Source organism: Danio aesculapii, chromosome 8 (genome assembly GCF_903798145.1).
Source record: "Danio aesculapii chromosome 8, fDanAes4.1, whole genome shotgun sequence".
NCBI lineage: Eukaryota > Metazoa > Chordata > Actinopteri > Cypriniformes > Danionidae > Danio > Danio aesculapii.
In genome coordinates, this window is record NC_079442.1 from 51459866 (window position 1) to 51482005 (window position 22140).

Below are 22140 nucleotides of genomic sequence, written 5' to 3' on the forward strand. Positions count from 1 at the left end.
GGAAGTGTGCTTTGAATAAAATCATTGTAGAAGCTGTCAGTTCATGTATTCACATCACCGTCATCGATCACAGCTTATCAAGTGCACTTGAGAAACGCAAAACACACTTCATCTGCAACTAAAGCATCTGAACCGCCAGTTACTGTAAAGTTTTGTCTCTCTGGATTTTTAGTGGAGGAAAAATAACCAGCCTGCTGGTTCTGCAAGAGCTGTGGATGAAGAAAGATATCCTCTGTATTAGGAAAATGTGCATGGGTCTGAATATGAATGATCACACAGTCAGCAGTCCTGCCACTCACTGCATTTAGAAAAGCCACTACATTTATGTTTCCCAATAAAGATTTTCTTCTGAATATGATGCATTTTGTATGCAGTTTGGCCCCCCTAAAAGTATTTGGGTGTAAAAGTGAATCTAAAAAACCCCTTAAGAAATGTCCAGGTCATATTTCATCCCAAAATCAGAATATATTCAGAAAAGGAGACTATTCTTAGTAGCATTAAGATGTGTGTGTGTGTGTTATTAATTCAATGACATCCTTAGACATCAAAGTATTATTATTATTATTATTATTATTATTATTATTATTATTATTATTATATCACAGTTTATACAATTATACATTAATAATAATACATTTTGGTTATAATGATAATAATAATACTTGTATAAACTGTGATATATTATTATTATTATTGTTATTATATCACAGTTTATACAATTATACAATAATAATACATTTTGGTTATAATAATAATAACAATAATACTTGTATAAACTGTGATATATTATTATTATTATTATTATGTCACCGTTTATACAATTATACAATTATTATTTTTTTTTACTATTATTATTATTATTATTATTATTATTATTATTATTATTATTATTATTATTATTATTATTATATAACAGTTTACACAATCATACAATAATAATAATAATAATAATAATAATAATTCGTTTTGGTTATAATAATAATAGTAATAATAATTGTATAAAATGTGATGTAATAATAGTAATAATAATTATTATTATTATTGTTATTATATTACAGTTTATACAATTATACAATAATAACAATAATTTGTTTTTGTTGCTATTATTCTTATTACTATTATTTTTATTACTATTATTACTATTATTATATCACAGTTTATACAACAATAATAATAATAATAATAATAATAATAATTAGTTTTTGGTTATAATAATAATAATAATTGTATAAAATGTGATATAATAATATTAATAATAATAATAATAAAAATAATAATATCACATTTTATACTATTATTATTATATCAGAGTTTATACAATAATAATAATAATAATAATTAGTTTTTGGTTATAATAATTATAATAATAATTGTATAAAATGTGATATAATAATAATATTATTATTAATAATAATAATAATAATAATATCACATGTTATACAATTATTATTATTATTATTATTATAGTTTATACAATAATGATAATTGTTTTTGGTGTTATTATTGTTATTCTTCTTTTATTATTATACTATTACAGTTTATATAATCATACAATAATAATATTAATAATTAGTGTTTGGTTATTATTATTATTATAATATCACAGTTTATACAATTATACAATAACAATAATTAGTTTTTGGTTATTATTATAATTACTACTAACACCTCACAGCTGAGAGAATAACATGTGAGAGTGTATTAATGCTGGACAAAAATTAATCGCAATTAATCACATCCAAAATAAAAGTTTGTTTTGACATAATATATGTGAATATTTATTATGTATATGTAAATGCACACATTCATGCATATATTTAACAACATGTTCATTTATATTTAGATATAAAATGTATGTGTATACGATACAAATTACATTTCAATTTAAATATCTATAGAACAAAACAGTTTTGTATAGTTTATGAATGTGTGCATCACATAATAAATATATATTGAATACAGTAATCAAAATAAAACTATGTATTATTTGAAATGTATTTGTGCATTATGGTATTGTGCTTATAAATGCCTACAAATTTATGCCAATTAAAAATACCATTAAGGAAAACAGCCGTAATTACTACAGCACAGTGATGAGGACGGAAATAATCACTATGAAAAACAACATTGACTGGAAATCAAAAGCATTAATCATCATCATAATCTTAATGATGCTAGAATAAGCCCGATTTCCTCTGGATTTTGAGGTGTAATATGAGCTGGATGTGTGTGTGTGTGTGTGTGTGTGTGTGTGTGTGTATGTGCGCGTGTGAGAGATTCTCCTGTAAAGTGCACTGGTTTTCCAACACATGATGAGAGGAAAACTGCAGAGTTTTCACACGTGTGTGTCCTTTCACAGCATTCAGACCTGCTGAAACTCCAGGAAAACACACAACAGCCCTTCAAGAGCTCATCAGCACAAGCGTAGAGTTCATCGCTAATCAAAGACCACAACAAGATGTGAAACAAACAGACAAAACAACATGTGTGTCAGGAAAACACTTAACTCTGTCCAGGTAGAGCCTCGTGGCGTTTGGCACTGATTAGACTTGATGATAAAGTGAGAGAGAGAGAGAGTGTGAGAGAGAGAGAGAGAGAGAGAGAGAGAGAGAGAGAGAGAGAGAGAGAGAGAGAGTGTGTGTGTGTGTGTGATTCTTCCAGTATTGAGATGATGATGAAGTGAGAGAAGAGTGTGCTTCTAATGGCTCTCGATGACCACAGGCTCATAAACTCCAGCAGAGACCCTGTGGGCAGAGCAGAGGGGTTGACCGGTCAGTCTGAGGCTGGGCTTTGTGTTTCTGTGTGTTTAATATACAAATCAATTTTCAGAATACATCACTATTCCCTCTTGAATGGATACTGAGCTCAGATATTAACCCTTGTGTGCTGTTGGGGAGGTTTTCATCCACTCCTGGGTCTTAATTTGGCCGTATCTTTCTCAGTTTCAGCAGATTTTCGAGGACGGATCTTATTTTGACATATAATTGTAGGGAATAACTGGCTAATTTTGAGCTTTTCTCCCCTATTTTCATCTTCTGGGTTTAAAGTCTATATGGGGATTGTCACTTTTGCTGATGTAGCATACGACTGCGAGTTCTATGATGATATGTCGGGATCTAATTATTATGCATGAGATTGAGTTTCTTATCCTATGAGAAGAGTGGTTTCTGAGTTATTCAGTTAAGCTGTAAGACCACAGAGTATGTGTTCATGATGGGTCATGGTGTTGGTAGTATTGTCAAAAGTACTACGAGTCTGTATTGAAATTTCCCACTTGCATTTAGAGCTCTGCTGAGTGGATTATTGAACTTCACTGATTGCTCAACAGATATGACTGAGATTGGGCGTCATGATCACCAGTTTAATACCAGTGCCATCTGCTGTTAAACACGAGCCTAAACACCACCTCAATTGGAGAATGCCTAGAAATAGTTCAAGAAATAAGTAATATGGAAGAATTGACATTTATTTAAAGACTTGAAAAGACATTTTTCTAAAATAATGAAAGAGATGGATTGAATACTGTAATGTAAACAACTGTTGAATGTACAGAATGTTCAACAATGGAAACCCTCCAATGTTGTTGTTGTTGATTTTTCATTCCTTTCCTGTAATTTTATTCTTGTCTTGTGTTGCTAAGGTGTTGCTAGGCGGTTGCTAGGTGTTGCTAAGGTGTTACTAGGCGGTTGCTAAGGTGTTGCTAGGTGGTTGCTAAGGTGTTGCTAGGCGGTTGCTAAGGTGTTGCTAGTTGGATGCTAAGGCCTTGCTAGGCTGTTGATAAGTGTGGCTCATCATGTGTTCATTAAGGTGTGCTGATTGGCTGAAACCCTTCCCACACTGAGTGCATGTGAATGGTTTCTCTCCAGTGTGGATCCTCATGTGTAGATTAAGGGATGACGATATGCTGAAACTCTTCGCACACTGAGTGCATGTGAATGGTTTCTCTCCAGAGTGGATTTTCATGTGATTATTAAGGTGTGATGATTGGATGAAACTCATTCCACACTGAGTGCATGTGAGTGGTTTTTCTCCAGTGTGGATCCTCATGTGAATTTTAAGACTGCTTTGTCTTCCAAAACTCTTTCCACACTGAGTGCAGGTGAAACGATTCTTGTCTCTCCTTTTCAAAATACCATCAGTCTGAAAATGAGTTTTTTCCTCAATTTTGACATGATGTTCCTCCTCTTTACTCCCCTCATTCTCTTTAATTAGGTCTGTAATAAACGACTAGAGATCAATCTGCGCAAAAACTAAGCTGAAAAACAGATTTAAGAGAGAATAGGGATGCATTTTGAAAATCTGAAGCGATTTTTCACCACAGCTCTGTTTTGTATTTGTGCAGTGTGTTTATGAAATGACCTGTTTCCCAGCTGAATGCCGCTCAGTGCTGTCGTTCCATCTCTGCTCACAAACAGCCTCAGGTTACTATCTGTAGAGAGAGAGAGAGAGAGAGAGAGAGAGAGAACACTGATGACAGTTGTTTAAACTCTATCTAAATCTATTTACTGCCATTAAAGAGACACTGTTCATGAATTAATGATTTTTTTTTAATTGACAATCAGTATATAGTAATATTATAATAATTATATATTTTTCTGCAAGAAAAATAACTGAACATTTTACAAATATAAATAATGTATGTACATGATTTGTCTATATTATATATATATATATATGTATATATGTATATACACTCACTGGCCTCTTTATTAGGTACACCTTACTAGTATCAGGTTGGACCTCCTTTTCCCTTCAGAACTGCTTTAATCCTTCATGGCAGATTCAACAAGGCACTGGAAATATTCCTCAGAGATTTTGCTCCATATTAACATGATAGCATCACGCAGTTGCTGCAGATTTGTCAGCTGCACATCCATGATGTGAATCTCCCGTTCTACCACATACCAAAGGTGCTCAATTGGATTGAGTTTGGTGACTGTGGAGGCCATTTGAGTACAGTGAACTCATTATCATGTTCAAGAAACCAGTCTGAGATGATTCACGCTTTATGACATGGTGTGTTATCCTGCTGGAAGTAGCCATCAGAAGATGGAGACACTGTGGTCATAAAGGGATGGACATGGTCAGCAACAAAACAATAAGCCAGGTAGGCTGGGGCATTGACTCAATGCTCAATTGGTACTAATGAGCCCAAAGTGTGCTAAGAAAATATCCCCCACACCATTACACCACCACCACCAGCCTGAACCGTTGATACAAGGCAGGATGGATCCATGTTTTCATGGTGTGGATTCCAAATTCTGACCCGACCATCCGAATGTGGCAGCAGAAATGGAGACTCATCAGACCAGGCAACGTTTCACCAATCTTCAGTTTTGGTGAGCCTGTGTGAATTGTAGCCTCAGTTTCCTGTTCTTAGCTGACAGGAGCGGCACCCGGTGTGGTCTTCTGCTGCTGTAGCCCATCCGCCTCAAGGTTGGCCGTGGTGTGTGTTCAGAGATGCTCTTCTGCAGACCTCGGTTGTATCGAGTGCTTATTTGAGTTACTGTTTCCTTTCTAACAGCTGGAACCAGTCTGGCCATTCTCCTCTGACCTCCGACATCAACAAGGCATTTGCGCCCACAGAACTGCCTAAACCCTAGAGATGGTTGTGTGTGTAAATCCCAGTAGATCAGCAGTTTCTGAAATACTCAGAGCAGCCTGTCTGGCACTAACTACCATGACACTTTCAAAGTCACTTAAATCTCCTTTCTTCCCCATTCTGATGCTCAGTTTGAACTGCAGCAGATCATCTTGACCATGTCTCCATGCCTAAATGCATTGAGTTGCAGCCATGTGATTGGCTGATTAGAAATATGCGTTAACGAGCAGTTGGACAGGTGTACCTAATAAAGTGTCCGGTTTGTGTGAATCATTTTGGGCTTGACTATATAATCTTTTTTAGTTCTTTAGAATAGTTTTTTTAGCATGTTACAAATATAGGATTTTATGCAATTTACTTATGCACATTTATCTGTAAAAATCTTGAATAACGTAATGGACTGAAATGACCATAGTATCACAGATATAGCCATCCCTAGTGGGCAAAGTTAAAATCCTATTTTTTGTAATTCTGAGCACTGAAGGCAGCTTGAGTGTTTACACTACAAATGTAAAACACCCCTGAGCAATGATAGGCCTCTGTTTACATACTGAGGTTGTGATTGGCTGAGCAGTTCCCTCACCTTCATTATTACTGATGTCAGAGAAGTTCTGGCTCTGCACGATCTTCTCCACGATGTCGTCTGCATCGATGCGCGTGTCGTTGACCCACGTCGGCTGATCCTCCACCGAATCCTGCTTCCTCCTAAACAAACGCAAGAAAAAAACATATTCACAAGCTGTGATTCCATCAAAATATATGAATTAGACTTAAGCACAAATCTGTAATATCTCATAAAAGGTTTGTGAATGAAGCAGCGCTTCCATCCAATGAGTCAAAGAGAACAAAATCATCACTTCCAGATAAACTGGAGCAAATATCAGCCAGAGAAATGTAGTTTAGTGTGTTAGAGAAGCCACTGGGGTGTTTTTTTTTTCCTTTCTATAAATGAGTTGCGCCTCAGAAGATGAAATGCAATGAACGCGGTGAAAGCGGTGGCTTTTGGAGGAGTGAGACTCTCTTTGGGAGCGCAGACAGATGCTCAAGACAGTTCTGGAGGAAATAATAATAGAAGAATAATAGCACGGCTGAGGCCTTTTACAATCAGCAAAAACAACATTTCAGATCTGCAACAATGGAAATCTGGAAACTCCATTAATGCAAAGTCTCTAAAAACACACATTTCTATTCTCTGTTTAAACTAAATCACACGGCTTTACTGATGCTCACGCTGGAGTTTATTCACTAAATGTGTCCATCTTAGTTCATGCACATTTATTCTTACAGTGTTTTACAGACACATTTCTCAATGCTTGGGTCACTTTTGCAGAACTCTTGACGCAGTGAGCACAACAGAAGTCTACATGGGCTAAACTGAGGATCAATTCTCAGTGTTTTGGCACAAAATGCATTCAATGACTACATCTCTCAAACTTGATCAATTCTTTTCTCACTCAGACACAACAACTGCCAAAACTCTGTGTACATACAGGACATTTAGCACATGCTTACATACTGTTTATAAAACTGTTAAACTTCTGTTCAACACAATAACATCACACAGAACTGAATAAGACAGCAAAACTCAACAGCAATGTTTGATTGAAACTTATTTCAAATCTAAAGATGCAGTTTAACCAGATCGTTTAGCATTACTATTGTATCTGTGTCAGTGGATGGTGTGTTTACAAGTTTTTGTACTTTGGAATTACTTAAAAAAAAAAACAAATAAATAAAGGACATAAAATATTGAGGACTTCTGCATCATGTCTGATTCATTCCAGTACAGATATTACAGTTATAAACAATATATACTGCAATTATAAACAGAGATGTGTCCTTGTTTTACACAAGAAAACACTGTGTAATGCTGCATGTTGCTAGTGTTTTTAGCTCATTGTTTTGTGGGTGGCAAAGTGTGTTTGTGGGCTGTCAACCTTTGCTAGTGTTCTGGAAGAATGGGATTATTTGAGAGCTGAATAAAGTGTTTTGCACATCTTGGGATTTCCATTAAGCTTTATTAAATGTGATATTCCAAAGCGCACATAAAAATAGTTGGATGGATACAGCTACTGTCAGATGTGTGTGTGTTTCTGATGAAGGCATACCGTGGGGGTCTGCTGGAGGGTAATATAGGCCGCGGGGGTCGAGGAGGGCGATCGGGACGGCTGTCGCTCTCTGACGGGGCATCTGCGCTCACACTGCTGCCTGTAGATGTGTTCCTGCGGTGGGTCAAATCTGACAGACTGGAGGAGCACGACAGCTCAGTGCTGTAGCCTACACACACACACACACAACATATATATATAAAGTTTAAGTCTGAATCATTAGCCCCCTGTATATTTTCTATTTAATGAAGATTTTGTTCAACACATTTCTTATCATAATAGTTTTAATAACTCATTTCTAATATCTTTGTCATGATGACAGTAATTATGGTGGCTTGAAAAGCCAGCATACTGTTATCTATCTTAAACTTATTATTATTCTTCTTCTTCTTCTTCTTCTTCTTCTTCTTCTTATTCTTCTGAGACTAATTTCTAAGTGTATCTCCTCCTAGGCCTTTCAAGCTACATACTTCAAACTTTCGTCAAACCTTCGAACTGGTCTGACTCGGGTTGCTATATCTTTTCTAACTGATCCGACCTTGGGTTTTCCGAAAAACGACCCAGAAAAATCCCAAAAGTCCCATTGACTTAACATTGGGTCAAACTTTGTGAGCTCATAACTCTGCATCAGACTGTCCTACAGACTTCTTACTGGACTCATTTAACTCAGTCTAGCCAGCAGCCAATAACTGATGACTTTTTAACTTACTAGCCACTCCCTAGCAACCACTTACAGCACCCTAGCAACTGTCCCATAGACTTCCATTGTAAAAGACTCCCATTGACTTAACATTGGATCAACCTTTGTGAGCTCATAACTCTGCATCAGACTGTCCTACAGACTAGAGTCTGGCCTCATTCAACTCAGTCTAGCCAGCAGCCAATCACTGATTACCTTTAAACTTACTAGCCACTCCCTAGCAACCAATTTCAGCACCCTAGCAACTGTCCCAGAGACTGTGACTAGCTATTCTAACACACGCTAACAGTTTTAACATCCTACTGACATGCTAATCTTGCTAGAAAGGTGCTAGCAACACGATAGTGACATGCTAGTCATGCTAGTAACATGCTAATTCATGCTAGAATCATGCTAACAACATGCTAATTCATGCTAGAAACAAGCTGATTCATGCTAGAATCATGCTAGTAACATGCTAGTTACATGCTAATTAATGCTAGAATCATGCTAGTTACATGCTAATTCATGCTAGAAACATGCTAATTCATGCTAGAATCATGCTAACAACATGCTAATTTATGCGAGAAACATGCTAGTAACATGCTAATTCATGCTAGAAACATGCTAGTAACATGCTAATTCATGCTAGAATCATGCTAGTAACATGCTAATTCATGCTAGAATCATGCTAGTTACATGCTAATTCATGCTAGAATCATGCTAGTAACATGCTAATTCATGCTAGAAACATGCTAGTAACATGCTAATTCATGCTAGAAACATGCTAGTAACATGCTAGAATCATGCTAGTAACATGCTAATTCATGCTAGAATCATGCTAGTAACATGCTAATTCATGCTAGAAACATGCTAGTAACATGCTAGAATCATGCTAGTAACATGCTAATTCATGCTAGAAACATGCTAGTAACATGCTAATTCATGCTAGAAACATGCTAGTAACATGCTAGAATCATGCTAGTAACATGCTAATTCATGCTAGAAACATGCTAATTCATGCTAGAAACATGCTAGTAACATGCTAATTCATGCTAGAATCATGCTAGTAACATGCTAATCCATGCTAGAATCATGCTAGTAACATGCTAATTCATGCTAGAAACATGCTAATTCATGCTAGAATCATGCTAGTAACATGCTAATTCATGCTAGAATCATGCTAGTAACATGCTAATTCATGCTAGAATCATGCTAGTAACATGCTAATTCATGCTAGAATCATGCTAATAACATGCTAATTCATGCTAATAACATGCTAATTCATGCTAGAAACATGCTAGTAACATGCTAATTAATGCTAGAAACATGCTAGTAACATGCTAATTCATGCTAGAATCATGCTAGTAACATGTTAATTCATGCTAGAATCATGCTAGTTACATGCTAATTCATGCTAGAAACATGCTAGTAACCTGCTAATTCATGCTAGAATCATGCTAGTAACATGCTAATTCATGCTAGAAACATGCTAATCCATGCTAGAATCATGCTAATAACATGCTAAATCATGCTAGAAACATGCTAGTAACATGCTAATTCATGCTAGAAACATGCTAGTAACATGCTAATTCATGCTAGAAACATGCTAGTAACATGCTAATTCATGCTAGAATCATGCTAGTAACATGTTAATTCATGCTAGAATCATGCTAGTTACATGCTAATTCATGCTAGAAACATGCTAGTAACCTGCTAATTCATGCTAGAATCATGCTAGTAACATGCTAATTCATGCTAGAAACATGCTAATCCATGCTAGAATCATGCTAATAACATGCTAAATCATGCTAGAAACATGCTAGTAACATGCTAATTCATGCTAGAAACATGCTAGTAACATGCTAATTCATGCTAGAATCATGCTAGTAAGATGCTAATTCATGCTAGATTCATGCTAGTAACATGCTAATTCATGCTAGAAACATGCTAATTCATGCTAGAATCATGCTAGTAACATGCTAATTCATGCTAGAATCATGCTAGTAACATGCTAATTCATGCTAGAAACATGCTAGTAACATACTAATTCATGCTAGAATCATGCTAGTAACATGCTAATTCATGCTAGAATCATGCTAGTAACATGCTAATTCATGCTAGAATCATGCTAGTAACATGCTAATTCATGCTAGAAACATGCTAGTAACATGCTAATTCATGCTAGAATCATGCTAGTAACATGCTAATTCATGCTAGAATCATGCTAATAACCTGCTAATTCATACTAGAAACATGCTAAATCATGCTAGAATCATGCTAGTAACATGCTAACTCATGCTAGAATCATGCCAGTAACATGCTAATTCATGCTAGAATCATGCTAGTAACATGCTAATTCATGCTAGAAACATGCTAGTAACATGCTAATTCATGCTAGAATCATGCTAGTAACATGCTAATTCATGCTAGAATCATGCTAATAACATGCTAATTCATGCTAGAAACATGCTAATTCATGCTAGAATCATGCTAATAACATGCTAAATCATGCTAGAAACATGCTAGTAACATGCTAATTCATGCTAGAAACATGCCAATTCATGCTAGAATCATGCTAGTAACATGCTAATTCATGCTAGAAACATGCTAGTAACATGCTAACTCATGCTAGAAACATGCTAGTAACATGCTAATTCATGCTAGAATCATGCTAGTTACATGCTAATTTATGTTAGAATCATGCTAGTTACTTGCTAATTCATGCTAGTAACATGCTAATTCAGACTCGGCTTTTCAAGCCACCATAAAGTTTGTCCTCAAACTTTAATATCTAGTTAATATTTGACTAGATATTCTTTAGGATGCTAGTATTCAGCTTAACATAATCACAGAGAAACACACACACACACAATTACACATACAAAGGCAATCGCAGACACACACACAGATTCACTCACAGATACACAAAACACACACACACACACAATAGCACATGCACATACACGATTGCGCACACAGACAGACACACAAGCACAAACACACACACACACACACACACACACACACACACACACAGACTAATAATCGTGCGCACACATAGATAGAAAGACATACAATCGCACAAACACACTCACACAAACACAGAGACAATTACAAACACACACACAATCTCTCTCTCACATGCACACACACACACACACAATCACACAAACACAGTGTGCATACAGACAGACACACAACACAAACACACACAAACACACACAATCATGCGAACACAGACAAAAAGACATACAATCGCACAAATGAACACACAAACAGACAGGAAGACACACAGTCACACATACATAATCACAGAGAAACACACACACACACACACACACAATTACACATACAAAGGCAATTGCACACACAGATTCACACACAGACACACTAACACAAACACAATAGCACATGCACATACACGATTGCGCACACAGACACACAAGCACAAAAACACACACACAGACTAATAATAGTGCGCACACATAGATAGACATACAATCGCACAAACACAAACACACACAATCTCTCTCTCTCACACACACACACACACACACAAAATCAATCACACAAACATAGACAGAGACAACCACACACACCCACACAAACACACAGACAGACTAACAATCACACATACATAATCACAGAGAAACACACACACACACACACACACACACACACACACAGACAGACACAATAGCACATGCACATACACGATTGCGCACACAGACAGACACACAAGCACAAAAACACACACACAGGCCCACATAGATAGAAAGGCATACAATCGCACAAACACACACCTGAGAGTTTGCTCTGCTGGCTGGCGTAGCTGGAGTTGCGTGAATGACCCGTGTGAAAGGATTCATCAGGACTCTGACTCTGATCCGCCTCCTCAGGAAGAGCTGGAGCAGAAAAATTAAAAATAGAAATGAAAACAAACTGAGCTGAACACAAGAGCTTTAAACATGCAGACTGTTCCATAATAACTGTAAAGAATAAAAACCCACTGAAATGACGGACTATAAAATGAACACAGAAAATCTAAAGGTCAGAAGTGTTGACTAACTCAAACTAGTAACAGAATATGACCGAGTATATGTAGAATACAAACAATTATAATATAATAAAATATATATTTTTTAAAAATAGGGCAGCACGGTGGCTCAGTGGTTAGCACTGTCGCCTCATAACAAGAAGGTCGCTGGTTCGAGTCCCGGCTGGACCAGTTGGCGTTTCTATGTAGAGTTTGCATGTTCTCCTCATGTTCACGTGGGTTTCCTCCGGGTGCTCCGGTTTCCCCCACAGTCCAAACACATGCGCTATAGGGGAACTGGATGAACTAAATTGTCCGTAGTGTATGAGTGTGTGTGACTGAATGTGTGTATGGGTGTTTTCCAGTACTGGGTTGCAGCCGGATGGGCATCCGCTGTGTAAAACATATGCTGGATAAGTTGGCGGTTCATTCCGCTGTGGTGACCCCTGATGAATAAAGGGACTAAAGCTGAAGGAAAACTAATGAATGAATATATAAAAATTATTATTATATTATTAGAATATCATAATAATGTAATTGGTACCTTTTTAAAATCATTTCAAAACAAAGGAAACCAACACATTAAACATGCAAACGATACAGACATTACAAAAAAATTATGACTACATTTTTTATAAAATGAAAAGCAAAATTAAAGGAAAGATGAAAAAATAGAGGACGTCATAGGAGGAACTATGACGTCAATTAGTATGCAAAAACCCCAAAGCGAGTTGTCTTTGCCCTTGTCCTAAAGTCAATGGGTATTTTGAATGGGATTTCGATTAAATAGCTTAAATAAGGTTTGTGGCTACCATAAACTCAAGAAACGTTCACGTTTTATTCTACAAAATAACACACATCAGCTAGATAACACTCTTGTTTTTTTAATAGGTTATGCTTCTTTAAAAAGACGGTTGCTATGAAGTTGCTAAATCGGACTACAGGCGATGTCAGAGACATTATACGGCATCAAGCTGAACTCTCCCGCTTGTGTTGCACATTTGTAGTTGTCTGTTATTTAAGTATTTTCATGAATAGTATTTTATAGTTTGTAGGCATGGGCCGGTATAAGATTCTGACCGGATGATAACCTTGGATAAAAATATCACGGTTTCACAGTATTGTGATTACTGCTCTAAAATACATTCTTTTTAAATGTCTGTGGTAAAAACAAAAACTTTTTTCCCCTTTGAACACAATATATTTGATTTAGTGAAAGATTTATGATATTTTGGAGCAGTAAACATGTCAGGATAAATAATTCAAATCAATCATTGACTTCTGCTGTCTTCAGTTGTTTTGAAAACACAGATTTCTTTACTCAATATTTTTTCTGCTCAAGATACTGCTGTCTAAAAAAATTGTAAATAATAAATCTAACACATACCTTAGCAATGGTATTACAGAAAATATTGGCATTTTAAAACCTTGACTTTTCCAAACGGCGGTATACCTTGAACACGGTTATCGTCCCATGCCTAGTAGTTCAGTAAGTGGGAATTCATATTGTGTGTAGATAATTCCTTCACTTGTAAAGACTGTCAAGACAGATTTATTTGTTGATCATTTATTTGAATTAAAAATATATATTATATTAATATTTACTTATTTTATTACTTATTATTCGTTCTCATTTTTATTCATTTAATTATTAATTTATGTCTTGAATTTTTCCGTACGTTTGCATTCACAAATATTTTAAAAATGTTTCTTCACCCTTTCTGATTATTGGTTTATTTTTATATTTTTCATTCTCTTTTTAACAGTAATAAACATATACATTACAATAATTATATTAAATGTTTTTTTTTAAATAACAATTATAAATAAGTATTAAAGTAAATATTCCATTATAATGATTATTTGAATATTTATTTGAATAAATTTCAACATAAAATTTTCAAAATGTCAACATTTAATTTTATTTTATACATTTTAACAATTTAAAAAAATGTAAATAATTGTCATTCTTCTTCATTTGTTTAATTCATTTAATTAATTTAGTATACATTTTTTGCAATTTGTGAATGAAGTGTATACCTTGTTCTTACACCTATTTCAGTAGTTTTGAAAACACAGATTTTTTTACAATTTAAAACGGCATCTTTGGATGTTTTTTCTGCTCAAGATACTGCTGTCTAAAAAAATTGTAAATAATAAATCTAACACATACCTTAGCAATGGTATTACAGAAAATATTGTCCGGTTTTAAAACCTTGACTTTTCCAAACAGCGGTATACCTTGAACACGGTTATCGTCCCATGCCTAGTAGTTCAGTAAATGGGAATTCATATTGTGTGTAGATAATGCCTTCACTTGTAAAGACTGTCAAGACAGATTTATTTGTTGATCATTTATTTGAATTAAATTATATTATGGAGATACGGCTTACCAGTGCAGCCTGTCTCTTTACGGCTCTCAGTAATGCTGAGTGTGTGAATATGAATAAATTTGTGAAAATACATACATGTTAATAGTCAAATTAACGTGATCAGTTCAACTTTTTTCTTCATCTGAACACATTTAACTCTGTCATAACTACAATATTTACACTCCTCCTTAAAATGATAGCATATGTGACTATATGGGCTGCTTTTCACTGTACATCGTGACACAAAACAATCTTGAATGTTGTTCTGTCCATGATGGAATTTGCAGACATTTGAAAAACTTGTACCTCACGCCTCATTACTAAAGTAAGCGGGCTGTCTACACTTATTTAAATATGTCTTATGATAATAATACATAGGCACATTTATGAAACATACAGTACGTGTCTTAAAACTTTTACAACTGTAAAGCAAAACAGATGCATGTCACACATTAAAAAAAACTATCCAAAAGGCACGCAAGTCTATACAGATGTGTTTTTGCGTATTTATTTGATTATAATATATAGCGCGGATTATACAGTAAATCTTTGTTATGGAGCATATTTCTACAAATAAGCTTGAAAAGTTGTCTGCAGCAGGGTGGTGCTGACGTCACAGGCGAGCGCCCCGAAGGCACTGTAGTCCGTTTATAGCCTAATGTTAGCTTTTCGGTTTTTACGTTTGCATTTAAGATCCAAAAGTGCTAAAAGTTATATTTTAGGATTATCCGGTTGGGCAAAATGTGTAGCGTAATGCAGTGGTTCACAAACTATTAAGCCAGTGACCCCAATGTAAGATCGCCATGAACTCGTGACCCCCCACTACCAAAGCATATCCAAACAATAAAAATAACTTATTTTAAGCTGTTCACAATATTTTAACTATATTTACTATACATTACAGGGCTCGAAATTAACCTTTTTGCTTGGTAGCACTGGTGCTCCTAACTCGGCTCCTAACCAGCCAAAATAATATTAACAGCCAAAATAAAAATAACAGCCAAGTTTTATAAACAGATTTATGGCATTTGAAATTAACACTAATCTAAACTAACAAACAAAAAAATATATATATGCATGCGTGAGGGAAATATGTCTCAATGAAATCCCGTTATCACAAAAAATACATTTTTATAACATAATTGAGTGATCAAAAGATACACGGACGGACCGCTCACCGGCCCTGCACGCACTGCTTGACATGAATGAATCTGTTAACGATACGTTAACTGTGCTGCGTTCTCATGGTTGGTGTGCTTTTGACCTTATTATTTGTATACATCATTTTAATAGCATTACCGGTCTTTTAATGAGCTGCAATATTAGTTTCATCTTAGTCTTTTGCGATGGTGTACGTGGTGTTTTTTTTTGCATAAAGCTGCCACTTGTACGGCTGACAGCGTCTGTCGATTAAATGAAGGATTAAACAGAACCTCTCGTGCTTAAAATGTGTAGATGTGGCAAACTGTTACCTGAAAATTCCGTACCACAGACTTTACAGTGAATTCTTTAGTTATTTTCATAGCAGACTTGAAGCCATTGGAAGTCTTTTATCCACTCTTCAATAAGTGTAGATGGTGGATTAACATTCACCACATGATCAGTAATCAGATGTGCCATTATTTGTAGCTTTAGCTGGTTTTTAAAACTAAATCTGTCTGTTGTTTTCATTCTCATCTTCAGCGCGTTACATTTTCACGATTGTAGCTCCTGTCATCTGAAGGCAGAAGGCGTTGACTGAGTGATTGACAGCTGATTTTAACCAATCCATTTGCGTTCAGTTCTAGAGCAGTGGGCCAATAAGAAGAGCACGAAGGCGGGGCAAGCATTGCGGGCTTTGTTTACTGCGGTAAGTTGACATGACAACAGTTTTAAACTGTTCCTGAGCACTGCGTTTCAAGTGCAAATATCTTTAAAAAATCTGAAAATATTAGCGTTCACTTTTTATTACTAAAATATATATATTATAATCACTAAAATTACACAATTTTTAAAATTACTCTCGCGACCCCTTGAAATTATTCTGCGACCCATAGTTTTAGAACCACTGGTGTAATGAACTGTGTTTGAACACAGAGCTTATTATTTGCAATCATCAAAAAGCCTATGGGAAAATCCTATAGGGATTTTATCGAGGGAACCAAAGTAACTCTATAGTTACAATACCCTGGTAATTAGTTACTTTTATAATGATGTAACTCAGTTACTGTTTGTGAGAAGTAACTAGTAACTATAACTAATTACTCTTTTAAAGTGCCCAACACTGCTAACAATAATAGGCAAGGCAAGTTTATCCATTTAGCACATTTCAAAAACAATGGCATAAACAAGAATGAAAGAAACAAGTATAAAAAAAACAATTATTAAAAACAGATTAATACCAAAAACAGGATGTGTGTAATAATATGTATTAGCAGTTACACAAAAATTAAGTGTAGTACACACATGCACATTTAAAATGAAGTAGTTTGGAATATTAAGCAAATATTAACACTAATATACCGAGACACAAATATGTCTGTTAAGAAATGCATTCTCTTTACCAGCTCCGAGTATGGATGGTCTCTGTTTAGCCATTCTGGGCAGAACCTCAGCAGTTCCTTCTCCTTTACAGTCCAGCTGCAGGGAAGGGTCTCGACCGGCCACAGAAATACATTTAGCAGTGCTTGGTGGACTAAATAAACACAAAAAGTTCACTCTCAGATACTCATTCAATCAGTCAGCCTGTTGTACTGTCATTGATGAGCGTACAGGGGGCGCCAGAGTCTACATTACAGAATAACACAATCAAAGCAAAATACTCACGTTTTAAAACACGGATCTCCAGATAACAGCGTCATTCCAATGGTCACCTATAAAATGCCAGGAAACAAATGGCTAAGTGTTAACTGATCGATTTAACTGTTTAAATATGCTTGTTTCACTTATTCCTCTCAGCTGACTTTCAATATTTTTGTCTAGTTTCAAGTATATTACATAATCATGTGCTGAGGGAAAGCTGAATTGTGCATCCAATCCTATCATATTTTCAATACTTTCTTTTTTTGTGCTCAACATGTATTTTTGTGTTTTATCAGATTTATTTGCACACCTATTGGCTTCATATTTATTTTTTAATTATTCCTAATTATTAATATTTATTTAAATGGTTTTGTCTGCTATCGCATTTATTTGCACATGCTGGTTTGTTTGTAATAAGAAAATCAGAGGATTATTACTTTATTTGTATATTTATTTAGGTATATATTTTTTAAAATATGTTGAATTTTGGTTTGCTGTCTATTTACTAACTCATGTTAGCTTAATTTTTTTTAAAAAATGTAATATTTATTTGTCCTTTTTTATTAATATTTACTTATTTTATTACTTATTATTAGTTCTCATTTTTATTCATTTAATTATTAATTTATGTCTTAAATTTTTCCGTACGTTTGCATTCATAAATATTTTAAAATGTTTCTTCACCCTTTCTGAATATTGGTTTATTTTCATATTTTTCATTCTCTTTTTAACAGTAATAAACATATATATTGGCTTACACTTAGTGCACCACTTAGGGGGCTCCCACACAGGTTATGCGTCTTGTTGATATACACTGTGAACATCAGCTACGCTAATTATTTTCTTTATTCTCCATTTCCACCTGGGGATACTCTTCCCGAGGCCCTCAGAGATTATGCAGAGCCGCTGATTCGATCCAAGACCAACGACGAGATGATCCCAAGGTTTCCATAATCCTGGACCAGGCCGTATCCTGAGCAGCTACTGTGATGGTCATGGAAGAGTGGAGAGTATGAGACTGATTCCTGTGACGCTCCAGAGACAGACAAGTCTTCGCTGAGGCCAGCTTCCAGCCTCCGCCACTGAGACTGCAGCTCTGCACAAGACGTTTGGCCAGCGGAGAAATTAAAATGGTCGTGCCCAACTGAGCCTGGTTTCTCTCAAGGTTTTTTTTTCTTCACTCCCGCCATTAGTGAAGTTTTTTTTCCCTCTCTGCTGTCGCCACTGGCTTGCATGATTCGGGATCTGTAGAGCTGCGCATCGTTGGATTTGCTCTTCAATATTTGGACTCTCAGTAGTGATTATTAAACCACACTGAACTGAGCTAAACTGAACTGAACTTAAACACTACAAACTGAACTACACTGTTCCTATTTACTGTGACCTTTTATGTGAAGCTGCTTTGACACAATCTACATTGTATAAGCGCTATACAAATAAAGGTGAATTGAATTTAATATATTACAATAATTATAATGTTTTTTTAAATAACAACTATAAATAAGTATTAAAGTAAATATTCCATTATAATGATTATTTGAATATTTATTTGAAAACATTTCAATATTTTATTTTCTAAATGTGAACATTTAATTTTATTTTATACATTTTAACGATTGTAAAAAATATAAATAATTGTTATTCTTCTTCATTTGTTTGTTTAATTCATTTAATTTATTTAGTATACATTTTTTGCAATTTGTGAATGAAGTGTATACCTTGTTCTTACACCTATTTTAACAGTGTTTGCTCTGTATCTTCTGTGTGCAGCTACTCCAGTAGACCATGTACGTGTGTTTGTGTGTACTTGTTTTGCACACAGACTCATGGGGACTTGTACCACCTTGGGGACCCCAAATTGAGGTCATTGACATGCAAGAAAACATGCTTATAAATCACACAGCATGAATATCTTGAACATGTAAAAATGCAGATTGTTTCATGTGAGGGTTGGGTTTAGGGGTATGGCCATATCATAAGCGTCATTTTCTACTGTATAAATCACATTACGCCTATGAAGTGTCCCTGTAAACCATGAATACAAGTGTGTGTGCCATCCGACCTTAAGTATAGAGTTATCCTGTCATATATACGGATATATAGTTTGTAGAGTAGAAAACATCATTACGTCTATAAGAGTCCCCTGTGTGTCTGTACAGGTATATGTGGTTTACAGGGACATGCAAAATGCCACGTATAATAGGGACACATACAAGTTGTATAATGACACGGCTATGACTTAGTTGTACTCTATTAAGGTGCTTTAGAGGGTCACACCTTCCCAGCGAGCATTTTTTGTTTTTAAAAAGTGTTTATACATGTCTGACAGACATCTAAACATAGATGTTTTGGCTAAAACAAGGCTAAATTTGGGCTGTCAGCGAAAATCCAATTGACGTCTAAGAATAGGCCAAAACTAGACTAATCGTCAAATAAACAGAAATGAATGACTACGCTGTCTAATCTGTCTATTTAACGACTAGTCTAGTTTTGGGCTGTTCTTAGACCCTCTAACTCAAAACGCTTAAAAATCATACTTATTGAAGTCTTTTGATATTGAAATTGTCACAGGTTTTCTGAGAGGGTTGGGTTTAGGGGTAGGGGGAGTGTGTGTGTACAAGTATATGTGGTTTACAGGGACACAAAGTTGTATAATGACATGGGTATGACTTGTACTCTATTTAGGTGGTTTACAGGGTCACACTTGTCCCTTTAATTCAAAACGTTTAAAAAAAAAAAAAAACACTTAATGAAGTCATTTCACATTCAAATTGTAACAGGTGTCCTGTGAGGGTAGGGTGTAGGGGTAGGGGTGGGGTAGGGCCATTTCATAAGCGCTTTTTTACTGTATAAAATACATTACGCCTATGAAGTGTCCCTGTAAACCATGTATACAAGTGTGTGTGTGTGTGTGTGCGTGTGTGTGTGTGTGTGTGTGTGTGTGTGTGTGTGTGTGTGCGTCCCCTGACCTTAAGTATAGAGTTGTCCTGTCGTGTGTTTTTGGTGTCGTATCCCTCCAGCAGACAGCAGCGCGCCGTCCAGCCCGATCCCGCAAACTCTGCCATATTCAGATCAGCAAAGCCCAGCTGCAAACACACACACACACATATTGGCTTTATTTTAGAAGCACTGGATTCCCATCATGCCGCAGTGAATGTGAAGTATGTGCTGATTACGGTTTGGCAGCGGTAAAGAGCATATGCTTCACGTCAGACTCTTTCCAAGCCAACAGTTCTCCGACTATTCGCCTTTCACAGCTAATGTGATTAGAAGACTGAACTGAGCCACAGACGAAAAACCAGAAGACACCAACAGGGGCTTGTGGCATGAATGCCACCATAATGAACAAAAATGCCCAAAAGATCAAGAAAAGGAGGTTTTAAAAATGTCCCTCACTGTTTGAGTAATGCATTCAAGTCAAGTCAAATTGAGCTTTATTGTCATTCCGCTACATGTGTGGACAACACACGACACAATGTCATAACACATGATAAAGTACTTTTTTACAAACCATCTGCGACACACAAAACTTCTATAATAGAAATGCTTTCGGTTTCCGCAGCAGAACAGCATACACACTACTGTGACAATGATCGCCTCAGGTACTGATTATGGGCTTTATTCACTGTTAAATGCTTCCAATGCAAGTTTAAATACATTTTACGTGACATTTATTGCCAAACTACTGAAAGCAGCAGCAGATAGTTGAAAATAAAACCTCAGATCTCAAAAATAAAACAAGTTGCATACAGATTGAAAATGAACTATTAATTAATTAAGTATTAATTAACATTATTATGACTATTAATAAGGTTAAAGAGGTTTAGTGTGTAATATTTAGATTGAAAGCCTTTACCATTTCATTGTGAGTGCAGTGGCTGCTATTTAAATGTTTCTGTCACGTCACATCAAGTTTGATGCAGACAGACAAATTGGAACAAACTGTTGTGTCTCGCAGGACAACGGCGCTACATAAACATTATCATAAATATGAACACAACACTGAATGTAAGAACTGTTTAACCTATGCATGACTTCCATCAACTGAACACCTTTATAAAGGGATTTTTAAACAGTTTCTGGTATTCAAATTGATTTAAGCAATTGGATATTTGACGAACCATTTAATTAAAAATAAGTATTTGGCTAAATAAAACACAGATGGAAAAAATTTGATAATTATACTAACAATTGCATCATTAAAGGTTATAAAGGGACAAATACTTCAATTAATTTATGACACAATAATGGTAACACTGATTAATTATTAGTTTGTGAAATGTTTATTCCATCAAAAATGAAGTAATCGAGAGATATTATTTCAAAATAAACAGTAAATTCATGTGGATATATTATAAAATGTCATTTATTCCTGTGATTCAGAGGTCAGCTTTCCAGAAACCATGTAGTGATACAACTTATTTTTGTTATAACATCATAAATATTGTTACTATCACTATAAATGCACTCTAGATATAAGCATTAACTTTATTATAACAATATTTATTTTAATTCTTTCATTCATTTTTCTTCGGCTTCCCTTTATTTATCAGGGATGG

The 22140-nt window shown here is 35.3% G+C and overlaps 1 protein-coding gene across 2 annotated transcripts in view; it reads right to left on the bottom strand.

Annotated features, from left to right (window-relative positions):
• Positions 1-1583: 1583 nt before the first annotated feature.
• Positions 1584-22140, bottom strand: part of eeig1a (estrogen-induced osteoclastogenesis regulator 1a) — an 86385-nt gene continuing 65828 nt past the window's right edge. Inside the window, exons 5-12 of one of the 2 annotated variants that reach the window (XM_056464153.1) lie at positions 20551-20667; positions 17606-17652; positions 17344-17474; positions 12196-12297; positions 7711-7879; positions 6186-6307; positions 4360-4429; positions 1584-2744 (exon numbers count right to left, since the gene is read on the bottom strand). In XM_056464153.1, coding sequence (XP_056320128.1) covers positions 2699-2744; positions 4360-4429; positions 6186-6307; positions 7711-7879; positions 12196-12297; positions 17344-17474; positions 17606-17652; positions 20551-20667 — 804 coding nt within the window. In that variant the 3' untranslated portion in view covers positions 1584-2698. Of the gene's footprint in view, positions 2745-4359; positions 4430-6185; positions 6308-7710; positions 7880-12195; positions 12298-17343; positions 17475-17605; positions 17653-19643; positions 19653-20550; positions 20668-22140 lie in introns of those variants that run through there. The other variant, XM_056464154.1, reaches the window with a different exon arrangement.